The sequence below is a fragment of the Astatotilapia calliptera genome, chromosome 13 (assembly GCF_964374335.1).
Source record: "Astatotilapia calliptera chromosome 13, fAstCal68.1, whole genome shotgun sequence".
NCBI lineage: Eukaryota > Metazoa > Chordata > Actinopteri > Cichliformes > Cichlidae > Astatotilapia > Astatotilapia calliptera.
Genome location: NC_137434.1, coordinates 23600197 through 23625831, shown reverse-complemented (window position 1 = coordinate 23625831; position 25635 = coordinate 23600197). Strand labels below are relative to the sequence as shown.

The window sequence follows — 25635 nt, the reverse complement described above, 5'->3', positions numbered from 1 at the left end:
ACCTTGCTTTTATAAAGCATTAGAACCAGAATACAACCATTTGGCAACCAGTTGATTTGGGTCCTTGCTGTAAAAAGCCATGCCGCAGATGAGTTGTGGTCATTGATGCTGACTGACTCAGATTGATGACAATGTTTGTTTGTGAATCAGATGGAAATTATATACAAACATTTACTAATCTGTCCTGAGAAGGATTGTAGTCGGTCTGAGTCAGAAGCATCCCACCAGGTGACCTGTGCAATCATATGGGTAATCAGTTGCCAAATAAAATTCAGTGCAATGAACCATCTTTTTTTCTTCTTCTTAGTTGCAAGGTTCGTATTTTTACTTAAGTGACTGAGCTATAAGAAAGTTAAATATCAAAGCAGGATGAAGGTTTGCAGTCCTACCATTTATTTGGGATAGATTGTTCTACAAACAACAAATGAAACTAACGTTAATTACTTCAAAGTAATTTTTTTGTCTTTTCTGGAGGATTATCTGCAAATGTTTTGAAAGATGCTGTAATCACTTTAAAGTTCTGCCCGTTGTGACTTTTAATCACAGTTGTATTAGAAAGTGAAAGCCATGGCTTTGGTGAGCAGTACCTCATGGATCTGCGGCAGGGATTAGAAAGAATGACTGAGAGTAAACACTGCTGTGTGTAGAGAACAGGAGTATTCTGCTCTTACAGTAATTACATCATCATCTGAATAAGTCCAAACAAAGGATCCCTTGGTAATGACACCTCCAAAGCTCACTGTTGTGTGTTCCACGTGACGGTATCTTTGCCTCATTTCGATTGTTGTTTGCGTAAGTGTGTGTATGCTGCCATCAAACACCACTTAAGCCTTTAATTAAGCTATCTTCAGCCTCAGGGATGACCTTTTAAGGTTTCTCAGTTGAAAGAAGTAGCACAGAGCTACCTGCAGCTTACCAGAAAGAAGTTAATCCTGTTACTTAAGGCGATGTTCATGGATTTACTACCACTTGATCTTAAAAAGCATCACTAACATGCAATCAAGATGCCTTTGTTTATCATGTCTCTATTGTCTATCTCTGAGTTTGAATGCTTTTATAATTTGTTGGATGAAAGAATCTGCTTGATTAGTGTTAGCTCTTTTGTCTACAAGGCTGGATGTTAAATCTTCAGGTTGTGCGCAGTGGTTTGCACCATCCCTTCACAGCAAGAACATTCTGGGGTTGAATCTCCGGGCTCTTGCTGTGTTTCCATCTGGTAATCCGGACAAAGACATGCATATTAAATTGGCTGGAGTTGTGAATAGAGTATAGATAGAAATGCGTAAATACGTAGAATAAAGTGATGTGTGACTATGGTAAAATTGACTTGTGGTTTTAAGTGCTTCAAGTGAACAGTAAGAAGAGCTTGTGTCTAACACAAAACACAAGAAGAAAACAGGAAAGGCCTTAAAGATAAAGAACAAATAAGATATATCAAGCAGATTGTGTTCAGATTTCCAATCTTCTGCAACACGATGAACTAAAACTCTTCACTTTAAACTTAGTTGTGCTGCAGTCTCCTAAAACCAACTGTAATTAAACCGTTGCTGCAGAATCGTATGCCATTTTGTCCTGGTATTTGCTGCACATTTGAGGCCAGTAATAAATTCCGTTGTTGAAGGTTGTGTTGTGTGTGATCTTTCTCATTTCAAAATTAATCTCTGAAATTAGACATCAGGCTGCTGTGTCTTAATGCTGAAAGCGCGCTCACTTCAGAGCACAAGTGTAGCGCGTTTGTCATGTCCAGCTTGTGTTTCTTTGTAGTTTCTGGTTTGTGCAGCTGGTTTCTATGTTGCAGATCAGCTCTTTGTGTCACTCTTTTTATCTTGCATTGTGTGATAATATGCGCAGCAATAGCTTGTAGTGCCAAAACATTTAGCCAGCTAATAGAGAAGTCATTTTGCAGTATAGCATTCAATAAACTTGATGATTTGCTGATTTCCTTTGGTTTACGTGAGGCTTAGAATTGCATACCTTTCAAAGATGTGATTGACACTGGCAGCCAGTGAGTTTAAGGTGGATTAATGGATGGACAAATGATGAGTTCCTCTCAGATTTTAGGAACACCCTGTGGCCTGCCAATCAGCATGTTTCTGTATGTTTGTTTGTATGTGTGTCCTGTGATGAGAGCAGCGGCCACCAGTGACTCTACCAGTACAGACAGTGCAGGGTTAACACAGTCCAGCACTATTGAGGAGCAGGCGCAGACCCCGTCTCCTCAGTGCCCACCGCTCACCTGTAAGTCAGCTGCAGTTCACCTGATTCGCCTCTCAGCTCTGACCTTTCTGGCCTTTTCCTGCCACACCAGACAACAATATTTCAAGACCAAAATAAAACAAGCAACACAAGACATTATGGCGGTAAAACTTGGAGCCATCACCGGCGCTTGTACCATTTCCAGCCCTACTGTGCTGCCATCTACTGGCGCTCTAATATAACTACAGTTTACTGCTTCCCTTCTGTACTATATCTGTATCCAACTTCTTCAACCCACTATTTCATATATTGCAAAGTCATGTATATAACCTTATTTTACCGGGATGACTGTATCTACCTGCAGCTGGTCCCCTGCAGGAGGCTGTTAGCAGCCCCAGTGTTCCTGTAGCTCAGCCCAGCCCAGCTCAGAGCTCGTGTCCTGCACCAGAGTTCACTCTTTCACCCCCCACAGGCAGCAGCAACCTGCAGCAGAGTAAGTGACAGGCAGGTTTTGGTGTGTTTGTGCAAAGGCTCCGAAAGCCTTTTGTTCAAACTGTGCGTCATTTGTTGACAGAAGACTTTATGGACATGCAGGTCTGAGTTTTGCTGGACGTTCTGGCTTAGCTGCTGCATGTTAGCTGATGTCATTTACAACATGAGAATCCATAAAGTCTGGTGTGTGAAAATCTCTGCTGATTACGCTGTGAGTGCGTACATGGAGTTAGTGGCTTTGTGATCATCTCTGCTACAGATTCAGTTTAATAACTGGTGTTTTTGATGATGATTAACCTTGTGCAGTATTTTTTGGTGTTCTCAAATTCAAAAACTGTAGTAAATGATCGGTTTTGTTTGTGAAATATTTTTGGAATTCCTTCAGTCGAGAGAAGTTAGCTTAGGTGTTTGTTTTAGAGATTTCAGGGTTCAGTGGCCTGTTGAACATTGCATACAGCTTCAAATACTCTTGATTCTGTGTTCAGTATTGAAGTATGTGATGTGTTTGGGTGACCTTAAATGTCACTGTCATTTATACCAGAGGCGGTGTTCCCGTGTGTAGAGCTTATTTCAAATGTCAGGCAGTAAGTTGAGGGAAAGCATGCGACGTGGATGTGCATGTTCAGCCTCCAAATGATCCCTGACAATCTGTGACCTCTTGTGTGCCCGCCCTCCTCTTCCCACCACCTCCTCCTCTCTCTGCTTGCAGCTCGTAAACAGGAGATAATAAAGATGACTGAACAGCTGATTGAAGCCATCAACAATGGCGATTTTGAGGCTTACACGTAAGTTTTTATATATAAATCAATAGTATTTTGTGTGTCATCAGTGTTCAAGTACTCTTACAGCTCTGTGCTAAAGTTTTGAGCTAGTACCACTAATTGAGCAATAGTTCTTCAGGCTGTCTCGGGGTCTTTCAAAGCTTAGATGCTTTTTTCAGTCCAGTATGCGACCGTTTTGAAAGGAATGTTTTGGGGGGTGGGGGCTTTTCCTTGCTGTATTAAGCCACTTAACACTCACTTGTGAATCATTCACATATGAAGTGTCTACACAGACAACTTAGCAGAGAACCAACTGAAAATTTTATCTTTAGGCACTTTGTTTATAGCAGCAGGTGACAAAAATACAGTTTGTTCCCATTTCTTGTGTTGAATTTAAGGAAAATGCCATCAATAACATAGTTACACAAGAATAAAAAAAAGAGCTATTAGCACAAAGAGCTATTAGCTGCAAATGTGTTGCATCTCAGAAGGGTGTGCAGTGTGTCCATAAAAGATTGATAAGTGTTGGACAAAAACAAGAAGTGGCAAACTTAAAAATGTATCTACAAGAGATGAACAGTATTTGAAAGACCTGACACAGAACCTGAGAGATGCCTCATCTTTACTATGAATCCAAATTTGACATTTTTGGTTCAACTTGTCATCAGAATGAATGGAGGAGGTTAGGAAAGAGGTTCAATAGTGAGGCCATCAGAGTCTGATCTACCATGTATTTCCATCGGGAAAGTATCTGATTGGCAACAGCTTCATTTGCACTGTCAGTGCAGTAAAAGCATACCTGAATAGAAAACACACTATGGAGCACTTTCAGCCATGGATTGGCCTCCCCAGAGCCTGGACCTCAACATCACTGAAGCAGTTTGAGATCACCTTGTCAGAGAAAGGTACAAAAGGCAGCCAACATCCAAAGAAGAGCCTTAAGTTTCTTTCAAGATGCCTGGAGAACTATTCCAGGAGAAATTGCAAGAAAGCTTGCATTAAGGTTCAGGCTATGTTAAAGAGTAAAGGTGGTCATACCAAATATTGACTTTAGGTTGTTCAAGCTTATACAAACTCTGTTTCTGCCTTATACGCTGCATTTTTGTACATGTTTAAACATGTAAAAGATTGAGCCCATTTTCCTAGCAAGAAATTAGAGACAGCTCAGGACTTTTTCACAGTGCTGTAGATTACTATGAATTTCTCCTTTTATTTTTTGGTCACATTTGCAGATTTTACTCTTTGTCATTGTTCACGTGAGGATACTCTTGATTGATTTTTCCTCACAGGAGAATCTGTGATCCAGGACTAACTTCTTTTGAACCGGAGGCCCTTGGAAACTTGGTCGAGGGAATGGACTTTCACAAGTTCTACTTTGAGAATCGTAAGTTACTTGATTTAGTGGATTTTTCCTTCAGTTCTTGAGCCCTTTGAATCCACAGGGGCAATATAGTTGGCATTTGCTAACAAGAGTTTAGCCTACAGTGATATGTTCATTTACTAAAGTTTTCATTTAATGGTCAAATGTAACCAAACATGTTGGATCTCTCTACCCTCTAATTTAAGACTGCAATAAATTTTTAAAGTTGTAGAATCTGCAAGCTTTGCTTCCTCTTTTTCTCTTTTCTTTTAATTTAATAACAACATTTGTCCAATTTACAATCTAAAATCTAGCAGATCATCAGTGTTTTGAAGTGGTGAATCCAATGAATTAAAGAAAATATTAAATTAATAAAAATATATGGAATAAATGCAGCTGGGACATTAAAGCCATAAACACTACAATGTGTCAATTCTACCTTTACAAATTAAGTTAATGCATTTTGCATTTTTCCATCATAGTTCTGAGTAAAAACAGCAAACCGGTGCACACCACCATCCTCAACCCCCACGTCCATCTGATCGGCGAGGATGCCGCCTGCATCGCCTACATTCGTCTGACGCAGTACATAGACGGTCAGGGACGGCCGCGTTCCTGCCAGTCTGAGGAGACTCGTGTGTGGCATCGCCGTGACGCCAAATGGCTCAATGTGCACTTCCACTGCTCAGGGGCGCCAGCGGCACCCCTGCAGTGAACTGAGAACTCAGGCCCAGGTAAGGTGATGCCACCACCTCAATACGACAGCCTGAAAGGTGCAATAACAGTTCAATGCCGCATAAAAGCATTAATGTGGACTGCAAAATGTCTTCGCACAGGTTATTGGGTTCTTTAATGATTTTTGGTGTGCAGCATCAATCTAAATTGCAGTTTTTAATACTTAGAGCACTGAAATCTTTTTGTCCATCTCCCATCTACATTATCAAACACTTTAGCATTCAACTTTAATTCAAACTACTTTATTTCTGTCACTAGGCAACTTCTACAACTGATACTCCATTATTTTGGTTTTTGTGTATAAAATTTCAACAGCATCGGCTAAAGCTAGATCACCTAAAACTCTAGTGGCACATTAGAGAAGCAGGCCTGTGCAACAGTTTAATGATATCCATCAGAGTTTAAAGGTACTCATTGTAATCAGAGATATTAAGAGTTGTTGAGTAAACTCAGTGTTATTAGGCAAAGAGCTGAGTCGCATACAATATGAAGCATGTTGTCCATCAATATAATAATAATGATAATACTTTATTGATCCCTGTGGGGAAATTCCTCTCTGCATTTAACCCATTCACTCAGTGAAGCAGTGGGCAGCCAGTGTACCTTGCTCGGGGGTACCTCAGGGTAGCCAGTCAGTGGATTGGAAGCCGACCACTCTACCTACTGAGTTATCCCTGTAATATGTATAAGTAAAAGAAGAGTGATACTCCTTTTACTGTATTTAGACAATAGTGAAAACAAGTCCGTTTAATAGAAAAATTAAGGGGCTTTTTACAGGGATGCCCTGTGTTCCCCACTGCATTCAGTCCACCAGCTGTGGAAACTGAGAAGAATCCATAACACAGTAAAATATTCTTAGTGTATTTATGTGGCGCTTTTCAAGATAACTATCACAGAAAATAGCTAAAAACAAAGACAAGGAGATAGAAAATATAGTTTAAAAAGATTAGTTTTTAATCTGCTTTTTAAAAGAGTCCACAGATCTCAGGCTCAGTGGGAAAGCATAAGCTCTGTGTCCTTTAGTTCTCATCCTCAACCCCGAGACAACTTACTCACTAACCGCAGTGCTCTCCTTTTTCCAGCTTTGCCTGAAGTCTAAAGCTATTGGGAGCATTTATTCTCCGTGGTCGGAGCGGTGTCTGGATCCTGCCCAGGAAGAGGCTGCTTGGAAAACACCAATGTGGGAAACATACCTTACAATTTAAAAAGAAAAAGAAAAAAAGCCACAAACCAAAAAACAATAAAAATTAAAAGAAAAAAAAAAAAAAAGCATATCTTAAAAGCTCGACTGAATGACCGACCACACCGACCAACACCAATCCAGTCCAACCCTAGCTAGATGATGTTGGGGCCCAGCTGATGTCAGCCCCTTTTTGCAGATGGTGCATGCTTCTGGTGGCAACACAGGGGTGATGCTGTCCCGATCCTTTTCTCCCATGGCCTTCATTTCCCCACTCTTTGTTTGTCTGCCACGTGGAAAAGTATTAACATGTTCAAAATTATGTATAACAAATGAAAAATAAGTACACTTCGCACAGAGACCGGGGCAGCGAGGACGTCTGGGGAAAAAGTGATTTCTGTTCAGAGCGTCTGTTTGAATCCAGTCGTTTTAGAGTTGTAAGGTATTTGTGGGTGGGGTTTATGGGAACGGGAGCAACTAATATTAGAATTTAACACCAGATTTAAGCGTCAGATTTGAGTATCTGCACACGATGTTTTAAGGGGGTTCAGGTGTTACTGAAGGGACCTTTATTTTTATTTTGTCTTTTTGTAATATGTATTCTGAATGAGGGATACTGTTTTAAAGTATTTTGTGTTGGAAAAAATAATCATTTTTAATCAAGAGGGTTTTTATTTAACAGAATTGTGTATAAATGGATATTTATATAGGACAAAAGGGGGTGGAGGGAGGCATGATTTACTTCTGAGGTGTAGGTAGGGGAGCTGAAGATGAGTGTGATGGTGTTTTCGGCTTTTTTTTTTTCTCGTTTTATTTGGTCCCGTGTTGTAAATACAAACATATTCACATGCAACATGCACGCGCACACGCACACGCACACACACACACACACGCACACACACACACACACACACACAAAGTCCCTGTGCTCCAGCCTTTGAGGTGGAGCCTCTCCTGAGCTTTAGACACGGCATCCAGGCCAGCTCATCCTGAAGTTGCAGAAGGCCTCCATCTGTCTGCCCTGCACTGTGTGCATTGGAACACTAGGCAGCGCCATTGGTCAAAGTCTAAAGCTCCTCACGTCTCTAAACTACCTGGTCTGAATGCATGGATGCTCTCAATCTAACTCTTTAGTTTCGTTTTGTTTGTGTCTGTGTGTATGTGTGTGTGTGTATTTGATGTGAAGCATGATTTATCTTAACTCTCTGATGGCCTGTACTGTTTTTGCACAGACACTTAAGACTCGATGCTGTTGTGGTCGCTCTTCTGAGGGAGTGAACCTTTCTGCAACTTCAGGTTATGCTTGCCAAAATCCTTCCCTCTCACCCTACCTCTGCCACTCTACTTTCATCATTCCTTCCCTTTTACAATCTCCACATTTGTCGTGACCTTCGCTAACCAGTTCGTACTACCATCTTAGTAGCACCACGACGTGTGATGATGATGATGTCACCCTTATGCCTGTCTCTTGTTCTGATTGTGTTCTTGAAATAATTTGTATATTGTCAGTCTTGGCTTGCTGTACTTCTGTGTGAAGTCCTGGCATTATTTAAAAAAAAAAAAAAAAAAGCATGTTTAAAAAGAAATGCAGCCGAGGGAATGGACAGGAGGAAATTTTAAAAAAGGCACGATGGGAAGAGGGCTACACTGGCTAGAGGGCTCTGGGACCTTCGCTGATCAACTGCAGTCAGTGAATTTGGCCCCGTTTAGTTTTGTTTTTTTTTGTCAGATTCTGTTGTAAATGTTGTAGCTGTTAGTGTTTTGATCTAATCTTTGATATTTTCCATTTGTTTTATGCAGAGGTTAAAAATATTAAGGGTTTGAATTGAATGGAGATAGATCACTGCACACACCGAATGCTGAAATGTTGGGATAAAGATTTCTTCTTGTTAAATATTTTTGGAATTCACATCATGAAAGCACATGAGATCAAAGATTCTGCCTTTTAGGAGGACAAAAAAAAACCATATGTGTTTCAGTGGTTAAACTTTGCAGCACTGTGTCGTAGAAACTTTGTGAGTGTGTGACTTTGTACCAGTGGAGGGGTGAGGCTTGCTATCTGTCCTGTCCCGTGCGGCGCCGCTTAATAGTAACTCATGCACCACCCGTCCTGTTGCTGGTGGTCACCTAAGAGCAGAAACCACATCGAAGCTTCGGACCATCGCATATCTGTGCGCTAACACGGTAAACAGACTGTAGAAAAAAGAAAAAGTAAATACATTTAAATCATATGTGAGCCCCAGCCTACTGTATCAAGCGCCTGTGCTGTGGACATATCTGACATGCCATGAAAACTGTGTCTCCTCCCACTTTTTGCACCACAATGAAGCGTTGTAAAACCAGTACTGAAACTATGTGATGTTTTGTATGGTTCAGTAGTTCCATTTGTGCTCAGTTGTTTGTTGATGAGATGCTTTTCTTTCATTGTGTGTGTCTGTGTGTGTGCGCGTGTATGTATGTGTGTGCACTCGTTTCCACGCTTATGAGAATGTTTAAATGGAATGGGGAAAATACAGTTAGGCTTTAACGACTATCTTAGAAGGAGGAGAATTTATCAGAGTTTGCCAGAGTATTTGGACAGTTGACATCAAGCTTTTTTTTTGGTCAATTATGACAAAACCAAACTAGACTCAAATATTTTGATATGCTGTAGCCGAGAAAGCTCAGGCAAAACCAAAAATATTAAAGGCTGAATTCCTTTAAGTTTTGACTATTTTAGGGCCCTTGCACTCACCTCTGGTCTGCTTTTGTTAGGCTGCAAGTGAGCCATCATTGATGTTAATATGTGAGCTGCACAGGCTTAACAAATAAGTTTTCAGTTAAACGTTAACAGTGATTCGTCAACGTTTGTGACCTTACAGTGAGTCTGCTCACGACTTTAGTCACACAGGTGGTGTGCAGATCCATCTGTATCCTATTGCAAGTCCATATTTTTTTTTATTCTTGGACTTTTACTGACTTTATTATTCAACTTAAAACAATTCTGTCCTGTCCCCCTCCTTTAACCTCCTAGGACCTGGCGTCCACATATGTGGACAACACATTTTGGGTTATTTAGACTAAAATACTCAATTTTGCTCTACAAGGGCCTGATATCCACTTATGAGGACATACTGCTACTGTTCTATCAAAATTGCTCTTTTCTTAAAAACAAAAATAAGGTTAAAAAAAAAATAAAAATCTGGTAATTCTTTGTTTTTACATTCATCGGGCCCCAATATGCCCAAATATCAAAGAGAAATTAAAAATGCATGTCGTGGAAGAGTTCGGGTCTTAGGGGGTAGCTTTTTTTCCTGATTGGCTGCCCCTCACAAACAGAAGGTTTGAACAGGAAATGGCTAGAGCTTCTATGCTCATCCAGAGTTTTGTGCATAAAATATTAACTTACATGAACCAGAGCTAAGAGCATGAGATTTTGGGTTGTGCATATGCTTACCTGGTTACTTTGAATTGGGTGTGTTTAGTAAAAAATATTATGGAAAAAATATACACTTTAAATTTCATCTCCACTTTCTTTGCTCATAATTAACCTTAAAAATTAGATATTTCTCATGTTTTGCTTAATTGCAGATGGCAACAACAAGCCAAGACAGGGACTGCTAGTAGCAAGTTACGATGGATCTAAACAGTGCGTAAGATGATTTTAGAAATATCCACTTTCACAAAGCAACTTTAACATTGTCCAAATTTTATAATTAATGCAGTTTCAAAGAATCTTTTTCTCGACGTTAAGTATAAACTTACCTGTGAGTCGTTCAATTTTTGAACCCTTACCTAGAATATTAAAGACCGGAAGATCTAGTTTTGGTTTCTCAGTTTTCCAGTTTCTGTCACACCACATATAATCCGTATTTCTCCTTGGCTGATGTCAGCTGTTGGATAAATCAGCTGTTTGATCACTTTAGGGCACAGATTAACTTTGGAAAAAGCACCAAATGCATATAAGAGAATAATGATTCCCTATACTTTAAGTAGCTTTCCTGCATTTGAATTCTTTCAAAAGTCCTATTGTGTTCAGCAGTCAGGTTCTCCAAATACTTTGGCAAATGTGTGAAATGTGTTAAGAGTGTACCCGAGTGAACCGAGGAGCTGAAAAGATTTGTGAAAGGCTTAAAACAGATGTTTAAAGAGGATAATTTAAAAACCACAATCTTTAACAGCAACACTATATATGCAGTTTTACAAATGAAAGAAATATGCATGTCTACTTTCTGGTAATTTTTCACTGTTTACTTGATAAAGAAATGGAAACCTATGTTATTTGCATCCTCAAGGTTATGAAAAGGCTGAGATGTTAAAATCAAGTGATGTTAAATCGCTTTAAAATGCTTAAAAGATTAGCAAAAGCCTTAGCTTTTATGTGCCCCTTGAAAGTGAATTTATTGCATTGTAACCTTACAAGAAAAAAAAAGAAAAAAAAAAAGGGGGAAACATGTCAGAGTTTCAATTGGATGCTGGATTTTTGCATGACCATACAGTTAATAAACATACATTAAAAAAAGTGTGTTTTTTTTTTTATTCAAAGCTTTACTGTTAATGTAAAAAAAAATTTGCAAGATAAACAATGTTAATATATAACTGGAGAAAACTGTGCCTGCAATGAGATTAATAGCAAGTTACTTACATTGGTTAAAATGTGTTCATTACCCAACCCACTCTAAGGTCTATTGGTAGTTAAAGGTAACATGAAATTACAGAATATATTGGTTCATCCATTTCTGTACCATCCATCCCTTTATTCAGCCTACATTGCCTCCCATGTGCCTATTAGGGAACAAAGTCCAGTCTTCATGCATATTTTAAAGTTAAATGGGCCCTGGGAGACAAACACAATGTTCTATTTTCAGAGAAAATTAGAGGCTTTTTTTAAATGATCAGTATAAGTAAGAAGGGATCATTTGCAAGCACGCTGCAGAACATTTTAACTACTGCTTGCAGCAGAAAATACGCAACTTGCCTTTAAGAACCATACCTCTGACTCCTGGTCATCCTTCTCCCATCAGTGAGCCTGGATGAGGTTCGATTCCATCACTGACTTGATGGTTTGAAGTTGGCTGCATGTGAAGACGTTAATATCTCTCCTCTATACAAAGGCAGCCCCTTCCTTTCTTGTCATTTTATCCATTAATGGATATTTTATAACAAAGTCTGTTACATAATTATTCCCTTCATGCCTACATCATGATGGTAAAATTTATTGCAGCACTTCAGTACTAGACTGCATTAACTTTTAACTATGCGTATCTACTAAAGTTACAAATTAACGTTACACTACACCAGCTATTGCACTGGCTATTTTATACATATTTGGGGTATTTAAATCTGACTGTGTAAAGTTACTCACACACCAATTCTGCTTAAATGTAATAACTCAGAAATCAAGAGTAATCCAGCAGTAAGATAAACAACCAAGTACTGCAAGAACTACATTTGAGTTGCTGTGTTTCACCTTTGAAAAAGGAAAGGACCACAAACAGTAGCTCAAATAGCACTCCAACACGATTCACACTGCAGCGCTGTTGTATTAGACTACACTCTCATAACAGAGTACCCCGACTATATATACACATGCACACACAAACCAAGAGCGCACACAGGTAGTCTTGATGAATTTTAATTACATCAAATGAATTCATGTAAAAGTGGAAAAGGAGGAAAACACTGGGTCTCATCACTGCCAACATGTTCAACACAACAGAAGTCTGCACATGCTCCGTTTGCACTGGGCAGGTCGCAGGTCACCTATACTTCAGACAGATTTATTAAACACTTCCTTACGGAGTGTCTTTTTAGAATGTAAAGACTGTGCTTTTACAGTTATTCTCTGGATTAGAGCAGCAATGGAAGTGATAAATGAGATGCTTCAGTGCCATTTGGTGAAATGAAAATGAAGGGTGAAGATGAACTACATGTAGGGTTTTTCTCAGGGTGTGTCTCTGCCTTATAGGTGACCTGAAACACTCCCATGATAAGTCTCTACTTCTCTCTCACACTACCTTCACTCAATCAAGCTGTCATGGCTTCCTGTCCGAGTCCATTTGGCATCCTGGCATGTTTCCATTGAACACTGTTCTCTTTGATTGGATAAAGGAAGCGGGATGATTGACTGATTGCTCCATGCAGATTGTGATTCTTCGGACATGCTTCATGTTGTCTTTGTTTGTGCGTTCTGCCCAGTTACAAAATGTTTTATGACCATGGCACTGGGCAGAAGAAGGTCTGTCTCACTGGTTCAAGGTTGCCCTGTTGGCTGTTGTGTGAACACTGGCACTTTAATTTTAGTCCACAGACACTAGTGCATGTCTAACTGTCCGTCACACTGAAGGACACGTGGCAGTGCAATCTGCCATTGGAGTCTTAGTGGAAAGAAAACAAATAAAAACTGTCACTGTAACATTTTCTAATAATTTTAAGTTGTTTCCTTGATTCAAGGAAGAAAGAAGAAAACAGAGAAGGAAGCCACTTTTCTCTACTGAAGTGTCCTGGGTTAAAAAAAAAAAAGGGGGGGGGGGGGGGTGAGACAGGCTTTTACAATCTTTTCTCACTGTAGACGGTCTCAGCAGATTCACCCTACTAGGCTTCAGACACACAGCTCCAAGGCCACCTTTCTCTGAGTCCCAAGCAAGCAAAGAGGAGTAGAGAGAATAGGAAAAGAAAGATGACAAGAAAGTTGAGAAAGATAAAAGAAGGAAAGGAGATGGAAAACAGACAAAGGAGAAAGTTAGAGATCAGAAGCTGTACCAGCAAAGACAGAGACGTGACAAGGGAACACAGAAGGACGCCTGGATCTACATGCAAGAGGGAAGGATTTGAGCGCTACACCAAAGCCATGCAGCAACAATAAGCAGCCTGCAAACACCGACTTCTTCACTCAGCAGTCGCCAACAGCATGAGATGCTTTATGAAGGAGTGGGAAACGGTGAGCTGCTGGAGCCGAATGGCTCGTCTTGTCAAGGGATTTGAGATCCAAGGGGGGGGGGAAGCAGCATACACTGAGAGCTACACGGTAAAATGGCCCATATGCCATGCAGACGGGTCTCATCAGGCTCCTTGAACAGGCGTTTGGCACCACAGTGACAGTGAGGGGATGGACAGGACAGTGAGGGAGAAGGGTAACAGCTTAGAGAAGCAGGGGAAAGCAAGCGCACAGCAGGATGGACGACATCTGTTACACCATGTTTTAGGTTCCCATGGAGACAAGACTGACCCCACCCTCCCCACCCCCCTCCCCCTTTTCCTCCCGCTCGCTCACTCACCACGCGCTCACAGCATGGTAGCAGACAGACGAGGGTGGGGGGGACAGGGTTTAGCAGCTTTGCTGCGGCTCCCCGCTCCTGCTTTTAGACTTTCTGCCCTCCACATCTGTAGGACAAAGGCAACGCTTATGTTACATCTGCAGAGTGATGACAGACCATTTTCATTTACTTCATACCTGCGGATACTTTGAATCAAGATAAATACAATATAGCAACTTCAAAACAGCAACTAAAGAGTACAAAAGCAGAAATAAATAAGGACGTAGATACAGGCAGTTCAACTAGTATTGGCACAACATGTAGTGCTCGTCTTTGATTATAACTTAATGATAGCAGTCTATACAAGATAGGTCAGTCTCAAATATCACCTCAAGTTATCCAACTTGTGGCGTGTCAGGAGAAAATACCAAAAGGAATGATGTTCGCTTCATTCACAAAACAACCTCAAATGAATCAACTTACAGTATCAACTCCACGTTCTAAAAAAAATAATTAAAATACCCCCAAACAATCATAAACTGTGTGAAACCAAATCACTATTGCCATGCTGTATTCTGTGTCCTCTCCGTCAACTTTCACGTTTCAAACTAAAAATGCCGCCCTGATTGTTTTGGGAATGAAGCTTCATCATTTTGTCACCAGCCCAGGAGGTCAGCTTAGATCCACCAGATCATATTAATCCATTTGCAGAGGGGAGCAAACACTCCAGTGAACGTGTACACAGCAAAGAAAAACAGAAAAGATATCAAATGTAAAAAACAAACAGCACACACCATCATAAGAAACAAACTGATGAAAACCATTTTGATCACAGCAATCCAAATGAAAGTTTCAGGTCAAACAGACAAAACAAAGCCATGCAATTTAGGAGGTGAAAAGTGGGACTTGCCAAGAATCACCATAATAAACAGAAAATGCAAAGTGAACCTATTATCTGACTTTACTATGTAGAAATTGCCCCAGAATGCTTTGCTCATTATAAAAAAATTTTAAAAAAAGCTTTTCCTGCTGTTTTTATGATTCCTGGTGTGACTTGAACCGACTTGCTCTGTGTGTTCTGGCCTCACATGAAAGCTTTAGATAATTCTCTATTTCTTCTCATTCCCAAGATAAAATGTATCACCTCACTGCAGCAGATAATAGTATAATGTTAGCCAGGTAAAACTTATCTGATGAGGTAAAAATAATGTGTGAAAGGGTATTGGACGGAAGAACAGTCAAAGTCCCGCATCATAGAAAAGAAAATGGGGGTTAAAAAAATATTAAAAATGAAAGTAAAGTCACCAATCAGCACCATAGCAAACAGGGAAAAATGACCCACATACACCACACAGAGACAGACAGTACTCTGACAAATACATGCAGAGGAAATGGCTTTGCTCTTTATCCATCCTTTTGTTCCTCCCTCTTCAAGTCAAGTATTAAAATCAGCAAACCAGAAACCTCCCCGTCATTTAGATACAGCCGTACTCGTACCACAGAGACTCCCTCTCCTCTGGGCTCAGTGACTGATCCGGATTATTTACACAACTCTGATCAACACCCTCGCTGGATCTCACCTGGCCGTTTGATTGGCTGTGGGGGGTCTGGTTTTGGGTGCGAATGTGATGCGGCACAGGAGGAGGGTGGGTCTTATTTGTAACAGGAGGCCCGCTGATGTTGCTGACTAAGGTGGGGTTAAGAGAAAGGAAGGGGAGGTTTTTGTCTGCTGACTCACTAAAGATGGAGTCCATGAATACAGATTCTACAGTGAAGGAAGGGCCGAGGAAAGACTCAAGGGTGGAGAGGTCGGGGTCCTCCGAGCTATTGCAAGGTAAGCTGACTGACTTGGGCATGGGGGTGATGGTGGTGAGGGGTCCCTTAAGGTTGGTGCTGTTGGGGTGGTACTCACTGGGTGTGGGCTGCGAGCGTAGCCCAGCCCTGGTGGAAGCAGCAGCAGCAGGAGCGTCAACCGAAACGGGCTGCCGGTTGTCCTTGGACAGCAGGTCGTGGATGCTGGTACGCCGTGTGGTACCTTCAGCAGTGGAGATGACACTGCTGGCCCGGGGCAGGGTGGAGGAGGCTGAATCGAGCCGTTCGGAGACAGAGGTCGCTTTGCCCTGTGAAGACAGGCTGGCGCGGATTGGGGCGGAGCCTTTCACCCGTGTGCTCTCGGCCTTCCTCAGGGAAGGGCGTCCTGGTTGTCCGGAAGACCTCGGAGGCCGGTCAGCGCTGACTGCTGCTGCCTTCCCGCTGGACGAGCGCAGTATGCCCCGGCCCTTTGTGACAGTGCGTTCTTTCTGGCCGTGCTCAGAGGAGGTGGAGAGGCGAGGAGAGTCTACAGTGAGGTTCTCCTGACTGCCAGACTACAAAAGACAGCAAACAGCATTAAGGACAGAACAAATAACAATGGAAACAATTCACGTCCAACTCCAAACGTTATCTGAACTGACTAATAAAGAAGAACATGTTCGATTTTAGTCCACTTCATATGTAGGCTGTAATCCAATAAATCTAAGAACAGCACTTATAGCAGAATTTCAGGCCTCACCTCTGCAGGATCAATACCCTCATCCAGGAACTGCTGCAGGGAAAGCACCTCGTTCCCTGGGGATCCCGTCTTCCTGATCTGGGACTGGACCGCGCTGCCCGCGGCGGCGGATGGGTCAAGAGATCTGCGCAGCTGCAGGGGGCTCTGGTGGGAGGAGCGTGAGGAGGTGGGCTGCTGGACGGGGCTGCTGCCGCTGCTGGACCACACCTCCTGGTCCAGACTCAGGCTGAACTCGCCGCTGCTCTCGCTGTGAGGCCTGCTCAGACTGCCGTTCAATGTGCCTGCAGGACGAGGGGAGGCATGGATTACAAGATTTCTGATTGCATTAGTAGTGATCAGACTACCCCACACTTTCAGAACACACCATGCAATTTAAAAAGCATTATATTGAAAAAACAATCTCATAATTTAACTCAGATCTAATTTTATTACCATCATGACTTATTGCTTTCTACCCAATGAAGAAAAGAGAATGGCTTAAAGTTGAACCAAACCAACTTGATCACATTTTTGCGCGAGAAAAAAAAATTAATTTTTTGAGAAATGATGAGAGAAACGAGATGAAAGGGAGCAAAAGAAGAAGACAAGAGTAACAAGTGGATAGGAGCAGAGGAAGAGGAAAGGAGGAGCATACCTTTGCCCTCCAGAGGAGAAGTGAGGTGGGAGTTATTGTTACTATTACTACTGGTGGTCCTGTTGCTATGAAGACTGGAGGGTCTGGCGGCTGGGTAAGGGACGAGAGGTAAGACACATGCACACATACATTCACAGTTAGGATTTATATCTGTACACGCTTACATGTATCCACACCAACATGCACCAACGCGAGGAGTAACACGTATACGGACGCCAACACCCTGACAGAACGTCTCCTGCTGGGGGAGCAGATGGCACATGCCAGGCAGAGGGACAGGAAAGGTGGCTCAATGCCAGGCTGCAGCCCCAATATGTCCATTCAATAAACAAAGGAACTACTGACAGAGACGGCAGGGACACCCAAATATAAGGAACGATTTCCCACCAATAAAGGGGAAGTGACTGACGATACAAGTGTGAGTCTGTTAGTAATTAAAGAGGAAATGACAGGCCATGTTAGGAACTGAGAAGGAAGACAAAGAGTAAAAGGAAAGGTGTGAAGACAACATGAACTTGCTCTTTCCAGTGCTGACAGGGACAGCCCCAACTGAAAACCAGTGACCGTGAAATCATCTCAAACCGGTTTTCACGACATGCTTGACACCAAATTAGAATTTCAAATCAACCCCAATGTTACAGATCAGTATCAGAGTCAGAAACCAGCGGATTGCTTGTGGCCCCACAGTGATCCTCAGTCCTGAGTAACTGTCACTTACTACAGATGCTACAGGACACTCTGCACACAGCGCTCAGACCAACAGCACAACGATTCAAATGGCAGGGAGACATATACCTCTGTGGCCCTGATAACAAACAAAAAAAATACAATGCAACACACCTAAAGGGTAACATGACAACTCAATACTGCTCAAAAATAATAAAGTTTAATGAAACGCAGATGGAAACAAAATTTTTTTTACAGAGTCTGGGGGAGGGGGGAAAAAAAATCAATACACGTCTCAAACTACCATTAGTGTCTACAACATCCGATGACCTAATGGCTCATACATTCTGAGCAACATCCGGTGTGTGAGTGAGACTGGGCGTCCTTCAACCATTACAGTGATGAGGTGGGAAATGAGTCTCACTATAGTCTCTCTCTCTCTCTCATTCTGGGAACAATATCCTGTGGAACCAGTTTATTGACCATCAAAAGTGCAGATGTTTGCAGCACTCAAGCACAACAAGAGAAATCTGTCTGTAGACCTAACTTAAGGAATGTGTGCCAGTAGTTTTGTGGCTGTTTAGCAACTGGGTCATCTACATTAAAGCGACACAGACCTGATCAAGTGTTGCCTGGATCCAGATTAACTGCCCTGGATAACACCCTAGCGCCTGTATTAAAGTCAATCCTGCTTTCAGCAAAGGCTGATCTGTCTCCCTCTCCCCGTCTCTTTTGCTCCCATCTAACTCTAAATCAAGCTTAATCAAAGTGCAGGAAGGCAGCCCAAAGATTATCAGTGGGACTCCTGAGGACATGACCTGTTTTTTCCCCCCCTCATTTCTTGTTTAAGGGGCCGTTAGATTCCAGCCTGGTGCTGAGAGACTGCAGGCGCTTTTCTTTGACACAGTTTCGTGCTGATGTCGTGTGAAGCTTTACTCTACCTTGACTCTTGGGATCATCCAATGAGCCGGCGACATCCTCGCAGGAGGCATTGTCTGTTGAGATAAAGGGTGCAGTCATGCTACGGCTTCTTTTCACTCTGTTCTGAACAAATTTCGTCAACTAAATGCAATGAGGAAATTAACACAATGTATTTCCACAAACAGGCATCCTGACCTTTGACCTGAAGCCTGTGCTTGGCTCTACTGTGACTTGAACTAGGCAGGGTGAGGGTGGCACAATCAATGGCATTGGTGGAAAAGGCGAGTTCCTTCATGCGCTGCCCGCTGCGCCTGCTGCTGCCCGTCATGTTGGCATCTCCGGCTTCAGCCCCGTCTAGATTCTCACTGCTGCCCGCCCACTGAGCCTCAGGACCACCTGCCATTGCCATGGTCTGAAGCAGGTCATTCATAGCTAGGATGGATGGGTTGGCATGAAGAAAAAAAACTGAGATTAGACATTTTAATACATATAATCTTACCTCAAGTAATGGCTCAGGATTTATAGCCATTTTATCTTACAGAAGTCTCAATTTAATCCATCTAGACTTTAAAGGCAAACTAAAATCAGAGAAACTGGTCGCTAAAATATGCTTACGATGGAAGAACAACCTTGCAAAGATTTTTTTACAACATTTTTTTGTACACAGGACACTCATCTAGGTCCCTCTTGGAGACAAAGGCTAAGTTACCATTGGGAATGTGCCTAGAGACATTACAGGAAACAGATGTGGCCTCAAAGAATCCTTCAATAATCTAAAAGGATTCTGTAAAAGCAAAGGTGGCGGTTATCCTGCTGCTGCCCCAGCAGAGCAAATCAACTGACAAAATGGAAAATACATTAGCCAATCATGTTTAAGTTTCATATAAGAAAAGCACGTCTCATATTCATTATCTTAGCAAAGATGCGCTGTAATACTGTATCATGAATTGGCTGTGCTGAAACGAGAAGAGCACAGATCATGTGAGAAGTTGTGTCAGCACTGAGCCATTAGCAAAGCTGTAACGTTTTGAAACTGTGCACAGACAGAACTATAACTTCTCTCGGCTTTCATTTAGATGATAGCAATAAACATCTGTACAGAGGCTTTTCAAAATGGCTACCCAGTGCTGAGACTTGCTTCTCGAAGGACTCTGACAGGGCAGATCTAGACTATAATTATCAGTGGATATAAGTCAATATTCAATAATAAATTCATGCTATAGAATAACAGGTCCAAGCCTTTTAAAACTCAATGCACTTGCAGGCATACAGCATTATAATAATAATATTTTAAAAGCCAACAACATATCAACCAAAGTGCACGGTCGGTCACAGCCAGACACTTTTTGACATCCCTGACCGTCTCTATGCACTTTGATTACTGAGCCGACAGCGAAGAAGAAGCATGGAAACATGCAAAGCTGCTCTGAGCGACGGCGGTGGTGCTGTGCACACACACACACACACACACACACACACAAAAATAAATAAATCAGAGCGAGGCAAGCCCATGTCAGCAGAATAAGATCTGAAATGCAGCACGCTGACAGAGAAGAGAGAGAGACAGACAGAGGGAGAGAGACAGAATAAAGGCTCCATTTCAAGTCCTCCATGGTGAGTGCGAGCGATGATCAAGCACTTAGTGATTTTCTTTGTCATGCTGTAATCAAAGACGGGAGCACACATTTCTCAGGCGCATGAAAGGCAAACCCACAGTCTTTCCCGCTGTCTCACCTGAACACACACCCTCTCTCTCTCTCACACACACACACACGGCCTTTCATTCAGCATACACAAACAAAATAAAACCACAAAGCACACAAGAAAGCTGCCCATTGCACATTACTGTAAGTGACCAAATGACATGGTTTTGGTCCAGAGGTGAAAATGAAACAAAAGAAAACAGAAAAAAATAAATCACCACTGTTCCTATAGTTTAGCCCTAACAAACACTAAAGTTAGTGTTAAGGTTGTGTTAATCATTCATCTGCAAATAGTGAGAGGAAAGTGAGTAAAGACTTGGAAGATACTCTACAGGAGAAAGTGGCGGCGGCAGACGTGGCGGCAGAAGTGATGGGATGGGTGGGGATTACTAGGAAAAAATTTTAAGGACAAGTCACTGATGTCACCAGGTATAGCAGAGCGGCAGGGGGATGGGATAAATTCTATAAAGAATTTAAAAATTGATCCTCTGGTAGGTCCTTTGCAGACATCTCTAAAACATGGATGATAAAACTCTGGAGTTTTAAACACTGAATTCTGCAGATGTGACTGAAAACTGAAGTCCCTCACCACCGCCACCCTGACATCAGTGACTGCTCCTCCTTTGTTTCTCCTAGCGCGACAAGAGGAGGGAGAGGAGGCAGATGAAGGCTAGCGTGGCAGCTAACAGAGATCTTACACATGGAGCGCCGGTAGATGGCCTTGGCCTTGTCTTTGTCCTTGGATCTGTTCCTCATGAAAGGCAACCTTTTTATAGCTGTCCGATCACAGCCAGAGACAGACAGGTAGGGAGGGAAGAGAGCGACAGAGTAAGACCAGGAGGGAGGTGAAGGAAAAGCAAAATAAAAGAAAGAAAAGAAGGGCAGAACAGAGGGATGTGGTTAATGTTGTCACAAACAGAACCAGGGGAGAGAGAGCTGAGCTCCTGGACACCTTAACTGGACAACAGACAACACTGCAACAGACACAACAACAACTATAATATATGACTTTAAAAACATGTGGATTATAATATTAGAGAGCCTATTAGATGGTTAGTCAAGTGTAAGGTATTTCAATCTATACAAATTCTCTCCATATTATTAAAAATATACACACACACATTATTGGATGCCCTTTGGATGGACTGAAATGCCTTCCACTGACTTTCTATATGTTCTGTATTTAAGGGCAGGCTTTTGTATAAAACTACATTGTGTAAACAATAGAAAAACAGACACACATTATGCAAAACACACACCGTCTCCTGCACACAATCAGCATCATCCGCACATTCTCATGTTAATGGTTTTGACCACTGTATATTACATTCTCAACTTATTTCCAGGCATTACATTCTGTACACAACACAACACATTCCACACCTAGATGAGACGACAAGATGAAAATTATTAAAGGGTGCAATCAGGAGAACAAGAAGGGGCAGGTTAACAGCAAAAAACAGCACTACAGTGTTTCCAGCAAAGACTTTCCCAAGAACCTCAAAGAATGAGAGGTTTATAGCTGCTGTTCCAGCACACTCGACTGTGTAATTTCTGTACTGTACGCAAGTGTTTTAGCAAATGTTACTACATGGTTGTTAAAGGCTACGTTCTCTTTGTCTTACCTCTTATCTTGTGTGTTGTGAAAAACAGATTCATTACACTAACTGACAACTTTGTGCTACATAGCAGAAATATGTGGCTTAGTTGTTTCTTGGTGATTACAGTTAATGTCAGTACAACTGAAAACAACCAACCAAGCCAGGTCGCGATAACCAGGCAACGCATTGCACCTTTTAATATCTACGATGCTATGATACAGGACGTTTCTTATTTACGAGTGAGCTGAACAGATCGACAGGTTACCTGAGAGCAAAGCATCTTGGGATTAGATTTTTTTTTTTCTCCAATATTTAAACCATGAGGTGCACTTGATTCAGCTCGACCTTGAGCGAGTATGCTGGCAACATATATGTAGTCCAAATTATTCTGCAAATTCCAAGATATTAAATCTTACAGCTTAGCAAATGACAATGACTCCAGTGACACGAAGCGAAAGTGTTAAAGCGACTTTTCTTCAGAAATGGTGGACATGCCAGTAACTACATAAAATAGTACTATTCTTCAGTGATTGAGTTTAATAGCATTGGTAGCAGCTGACTGAGTGCACCTCAATTTGTTTCAAACACAAGAAATGCTTCTGCATCTTTAACCGGGTCTGAGGTCAAGAGTCAGCCTGCACAGCTCAGCCGTAATGTCTACGACAGCTGAGTGATATGGACAATGGACTCACAAAAACATGCCCTGAAAGACGTGACAGTCGGGTCACAAACCCCTCCCACCCTCCCCATCCGCAGCATACCATTGGAGGAACCCTGCACTTGGGCATGAGACTGCTGCCCTCTCCTCCCTTTGCAGAGAGATATAAAGAAGCAAAGGAGCAGTTAGGAGGGAAGACCCATTCAGTCACTCAGGCATACAAAGCCACACTCACAAAGTAGGCCATTATGTGTCAGTGAAGAAAGTTCAGCATCAAATTAAAGCTGTTAGCAAATGTTTCACTAATTCTGTGTGTACTACAAAACAGTATTTTAAGAGTTTCCCTTCTCTTTGTAACAAAAAAATATTGTGAACACATTAAAAGAAGTTCCTTCAGTGATGGTTGAAACTATAACTGTGCAATCTTGTGTGTGTTTGGTTCTTTCAGACTCACTGCTGCTCATGTGTGAGAGCGTGTCATCTAGCGAGTTGGTGCCCGAGCCTATGGATGAGCTGTCCTGGCTGTCCTGGGGAAACATCAGAAAACTGTCTCCAAACTCTGATCGAGATGGAGTCAGTGTGAGAGACCGGATCCTGTCCCGGCTCTTCGGCTTGATCAGCTTCTTCATCTTTAGAGTAATCCAGTTGCCGCGCCTGTAAAGCAGAGATGAGACAGAATAACAGACGAACAAAAGGAAATAGAATTTAAAAAAAATCAATACATAATCATATAAAGGATATATAAGGCTAGATGCATTTGAAATTTTATTTTAGGCCAAAAGCCCAAATGACTATCAGGGTTAAGAAAAAAAATTTTTCACTATACAGCTGTATGATGCTCTGCAGGTAATAAATATTTGATGCACTCCCTTCCTGATGCTGCACTGCTTTTCCATCTCAAAATACAAGACAGCATGTATGCAGAACTTTACCAATTTGACTCAATTTTATGTCATTTACAGGAAACAAATTATGCACCTGCGTGGAGGTGAAGGGTCATAGAACTTGTACTGGTCCATGATCTTCTCCTCCAACTTCTCCTTCTGCCTCCTCAGCTCATTCAGCTTATCTCTGAAGGTTGGACGACGAGAAGATAAAAGCACAGTAAAAGCAGACAGGAATGCATACACTCTAAACATAAAGGCAGCATATTTGCATTTACAAACACAGATACATGGTTCTGGCATATTTCTTTGTGAGTTTTACATGTATTGTCTTTGCTCTACGTGGAACAGGTCCTTGCTCTCCATGGTCTGCTCCAGCAGTGTGCGATTTTGTAACATCAAAGTCTGGATTTGGTCCAACAGGTGACGGTTCTCTTCCTCCAAGTTTCCCTTCAGCTGGCTCAACAACTAACACAAACATAGACAGATACATTCATATTTGGCTTTAGAAGCAGTGTTTTGAAATATGATACATTAAAAAGGTAGACACCATGAGAAAACCTGAAGGGAAGGGAAGAGAGACTCATTACCTCACACTGGTTGGTTAGCTTGGTGGAGGTGATGTCCAGCTGCTGGTACTGCTCCTTCAGTTTAGAAAACTCAGCCTCCAGCTTGGTTTGGTCCAGCTTTGCACTGTTCAACTGGCTCTTTAGGTTTTTATGGTCCAGCTGGAGATTTTCATTGTCCTTCAAGAGCTGATGATAGGTGCTATTCAACCTGAGGAGAGAGAAAATCGACTCCTTGGTATACGGCCTCATTGATTTAATTCAGTCCCTTTGATGAATTAGTGCTAATGTGAGCATAATGTTTAAGGTTATGGAAAAAAGGTTGAGCTGACCTATCATTTTCCTCTTTGAGCAGTTTGTACTGGTCAGCTGTAGCTTGGTGGGTCTGATTCTCCAGGGCCATCTTTTCCTGCTGCTCCTTCAGATTCTTCTCCAGCTCCTCCAGCTCCCCCTTTCTCTGCAAGAGCTGTTTGTACCTACATACGCAAACAGACACACACCTTAACACTTATGTCGTTAGGTCCAGGACCATATTTCCTTGCAAAAGGCGGCCAAACTACAAACTAAAGTCACAAATGAGACTTAAGCTGCAATTAGACTTGAGCATGTGCCCATCCCAAGCTCCTAAACCACATCTCACTTGTCCTCCAAGTCCCTGTGCTGCTGTTCCAGGCTCTTGTGGGAGGTCTTCAGCCCACCGTGCTTGCCGATCAGCGCTTCATATTCGGCTGCCTGCCTCTCGTGGAGCGCTGCCAGCTTCTCGTGATCGCGCAGCAGCAGTTCATAGGTAGCTCTCAGCTCCTCTTTCTCCCTCAGCGCTCCTTCACGCTCTCCTTCCACACTGCTCTGCTGGGTCTGCAGCTGGGCGTTCTGGGCCATCAGGGATGCGCTCTGTGAGCTCAGAGTTGAGTTTTCCACCTAAGAAGAGGACAAAGGCAGAGGGAGAAAAGGACATATTACGCAAAGAGGTGATAAGAGTGATGTGTGGCGTGTGAATAAGAACAGCATTAAGCCCCTTAAATCAAACATCAAAGAACTTGGAAGCAGTAGCTGATGGGGCTTTGGTCTGTAGGGGGCACTCTTCCCTCAACCTGCTCTCCTGCTTCAAAATACTACAAAACATCAGCATGAAAGCTGTTTCTTTACATGTTTTCCTTTATGATCACAGCAGCACCCAGTTCTCAAATCCCTCTACAGACATGACTACTGTGTTTATTCACACTATGAACACACACACACACACACACACACACACACACACACACACACACACGGAGTCCTGGTGTTGCTACAATTTCTACCTTTTTTTTTAAAAACTCTTAACTACCTCTAGCCCACCCCACATACAAATGTCCTCAAACAGTGCCCAATTCAAAGCAACACATGCAAACAGAGAAATAGCTACTGTGTAAATCCCTCCACCCTTAAGAAGGGTTTGAATTACTGCCAAACAGGGAGGACAAGTGTAAATCCAGAGCAGAGAGCTAAGCAG

General features: G+C 42.1%; 2 protein-coding genes across 51 annotated transcripts in view; one reads left to right on the top strand and one right to left on the bottom strand.

Annotated features, from left to right (window-relative positions):
* Positions 1-6813, top strand: part of camk2g2 (calcium/calmodulin-dependent protein kinase (CaM kinase) II gamma 2) — a 76177-nt gene extending 69364 nt beyond the window's left edge. For 16 of the 41 annotated variants that reach the window (XM_026190693.2, XM_080288014.1, XM_026190688.2 and 13 more), the window contains 4 exons: positions 3398-3473; positions 4739-4833; positions 5292-5543; positions 6627-6813. In XM_026190693.2, coding sequence (XP_026046478.1) covers positions 3398-3473; positions 4739-4833; positions 5292-5524 — 404 coding nt within the window. In that variant the 3' untranslated portion in view covers positions 5525-5543; positions 6627-6813. Of the gene's footprint in view, positions 1-2133; positions 2239-2560; positions 2690-3397; positions 3474-4738; positions 4834-5291; positions 5544-6626 lie in introns of all 41 variants that reach the window. The other 25 variants (XM_080288005.1, XM_080288002.1, XM_080288000.1 and 22 more) reach the window with 2 other exon arrangements.
* A 5509-nt stretch (positions 6814-12322) lies between these two features.
* The window catches only part of ccdc88ab (coiled-coil and HOOK domain protein 88ab), a 63881-nt gene continuing 50568 nt past the window's right edge, over positions 12323-25635 (bottom strand). The window contains exons 24-39 of one of the 10 annotated variants that reach the window (XR_013901035.1): positions 24784-25061; positions 24476-24619; positions 24168-24354; positions 23900-24045; positions 23672-23764; positions 23148-23347; positions 22797-22844; positions 21133-21210; positions 18927-19163; positions 18752-18805; positions 17863-17949; positions 17145-17234; positions 16511-16791; positions 15872-16325; positions 13981-14086; positions 12323-13334 (exon numbers count right to left, since the gene is read on the bottom strand). Coding sequence is in view for 6 of the 10 variants with exons in the window: in XM_080287986.1 (XP_080144112.1) it covers positions 15435-16325; positions 16511-16791; positions 17145-17234; positions 17863-17949; positions 18752-18805; positions 18927-19163; positions 21133-21210; positions 22797-22844; positions 23148-23347; positions 23672-23764; positions 23900-24045; positions 24168-24354; positions 24476-24619; positions 24784-25061 (2814 nt within the window). In the remaining 4 variants the exon portion in view is untranslated. Of the gene's footprint in view, positions 13335-13980; positions 14087-14763; positions 16326-16510; positions 16792-17144; positions 17235-17862; positions 17950-18751; positions 18806-18926; positions 19164-21132; positions 21211-22796; positions 22845-23147; positions 23348-23671; positions 23765-23899; positions 24046-24167; positions 24355-24475; positions 24620-24783; positions 25062-25635 lie in introns of those variants that run through there. The other 9 variants (XR_013901036.1, XR_013901037.1, XM_080287986.1 and 6 more) reach the window with 9 other exon arrangements.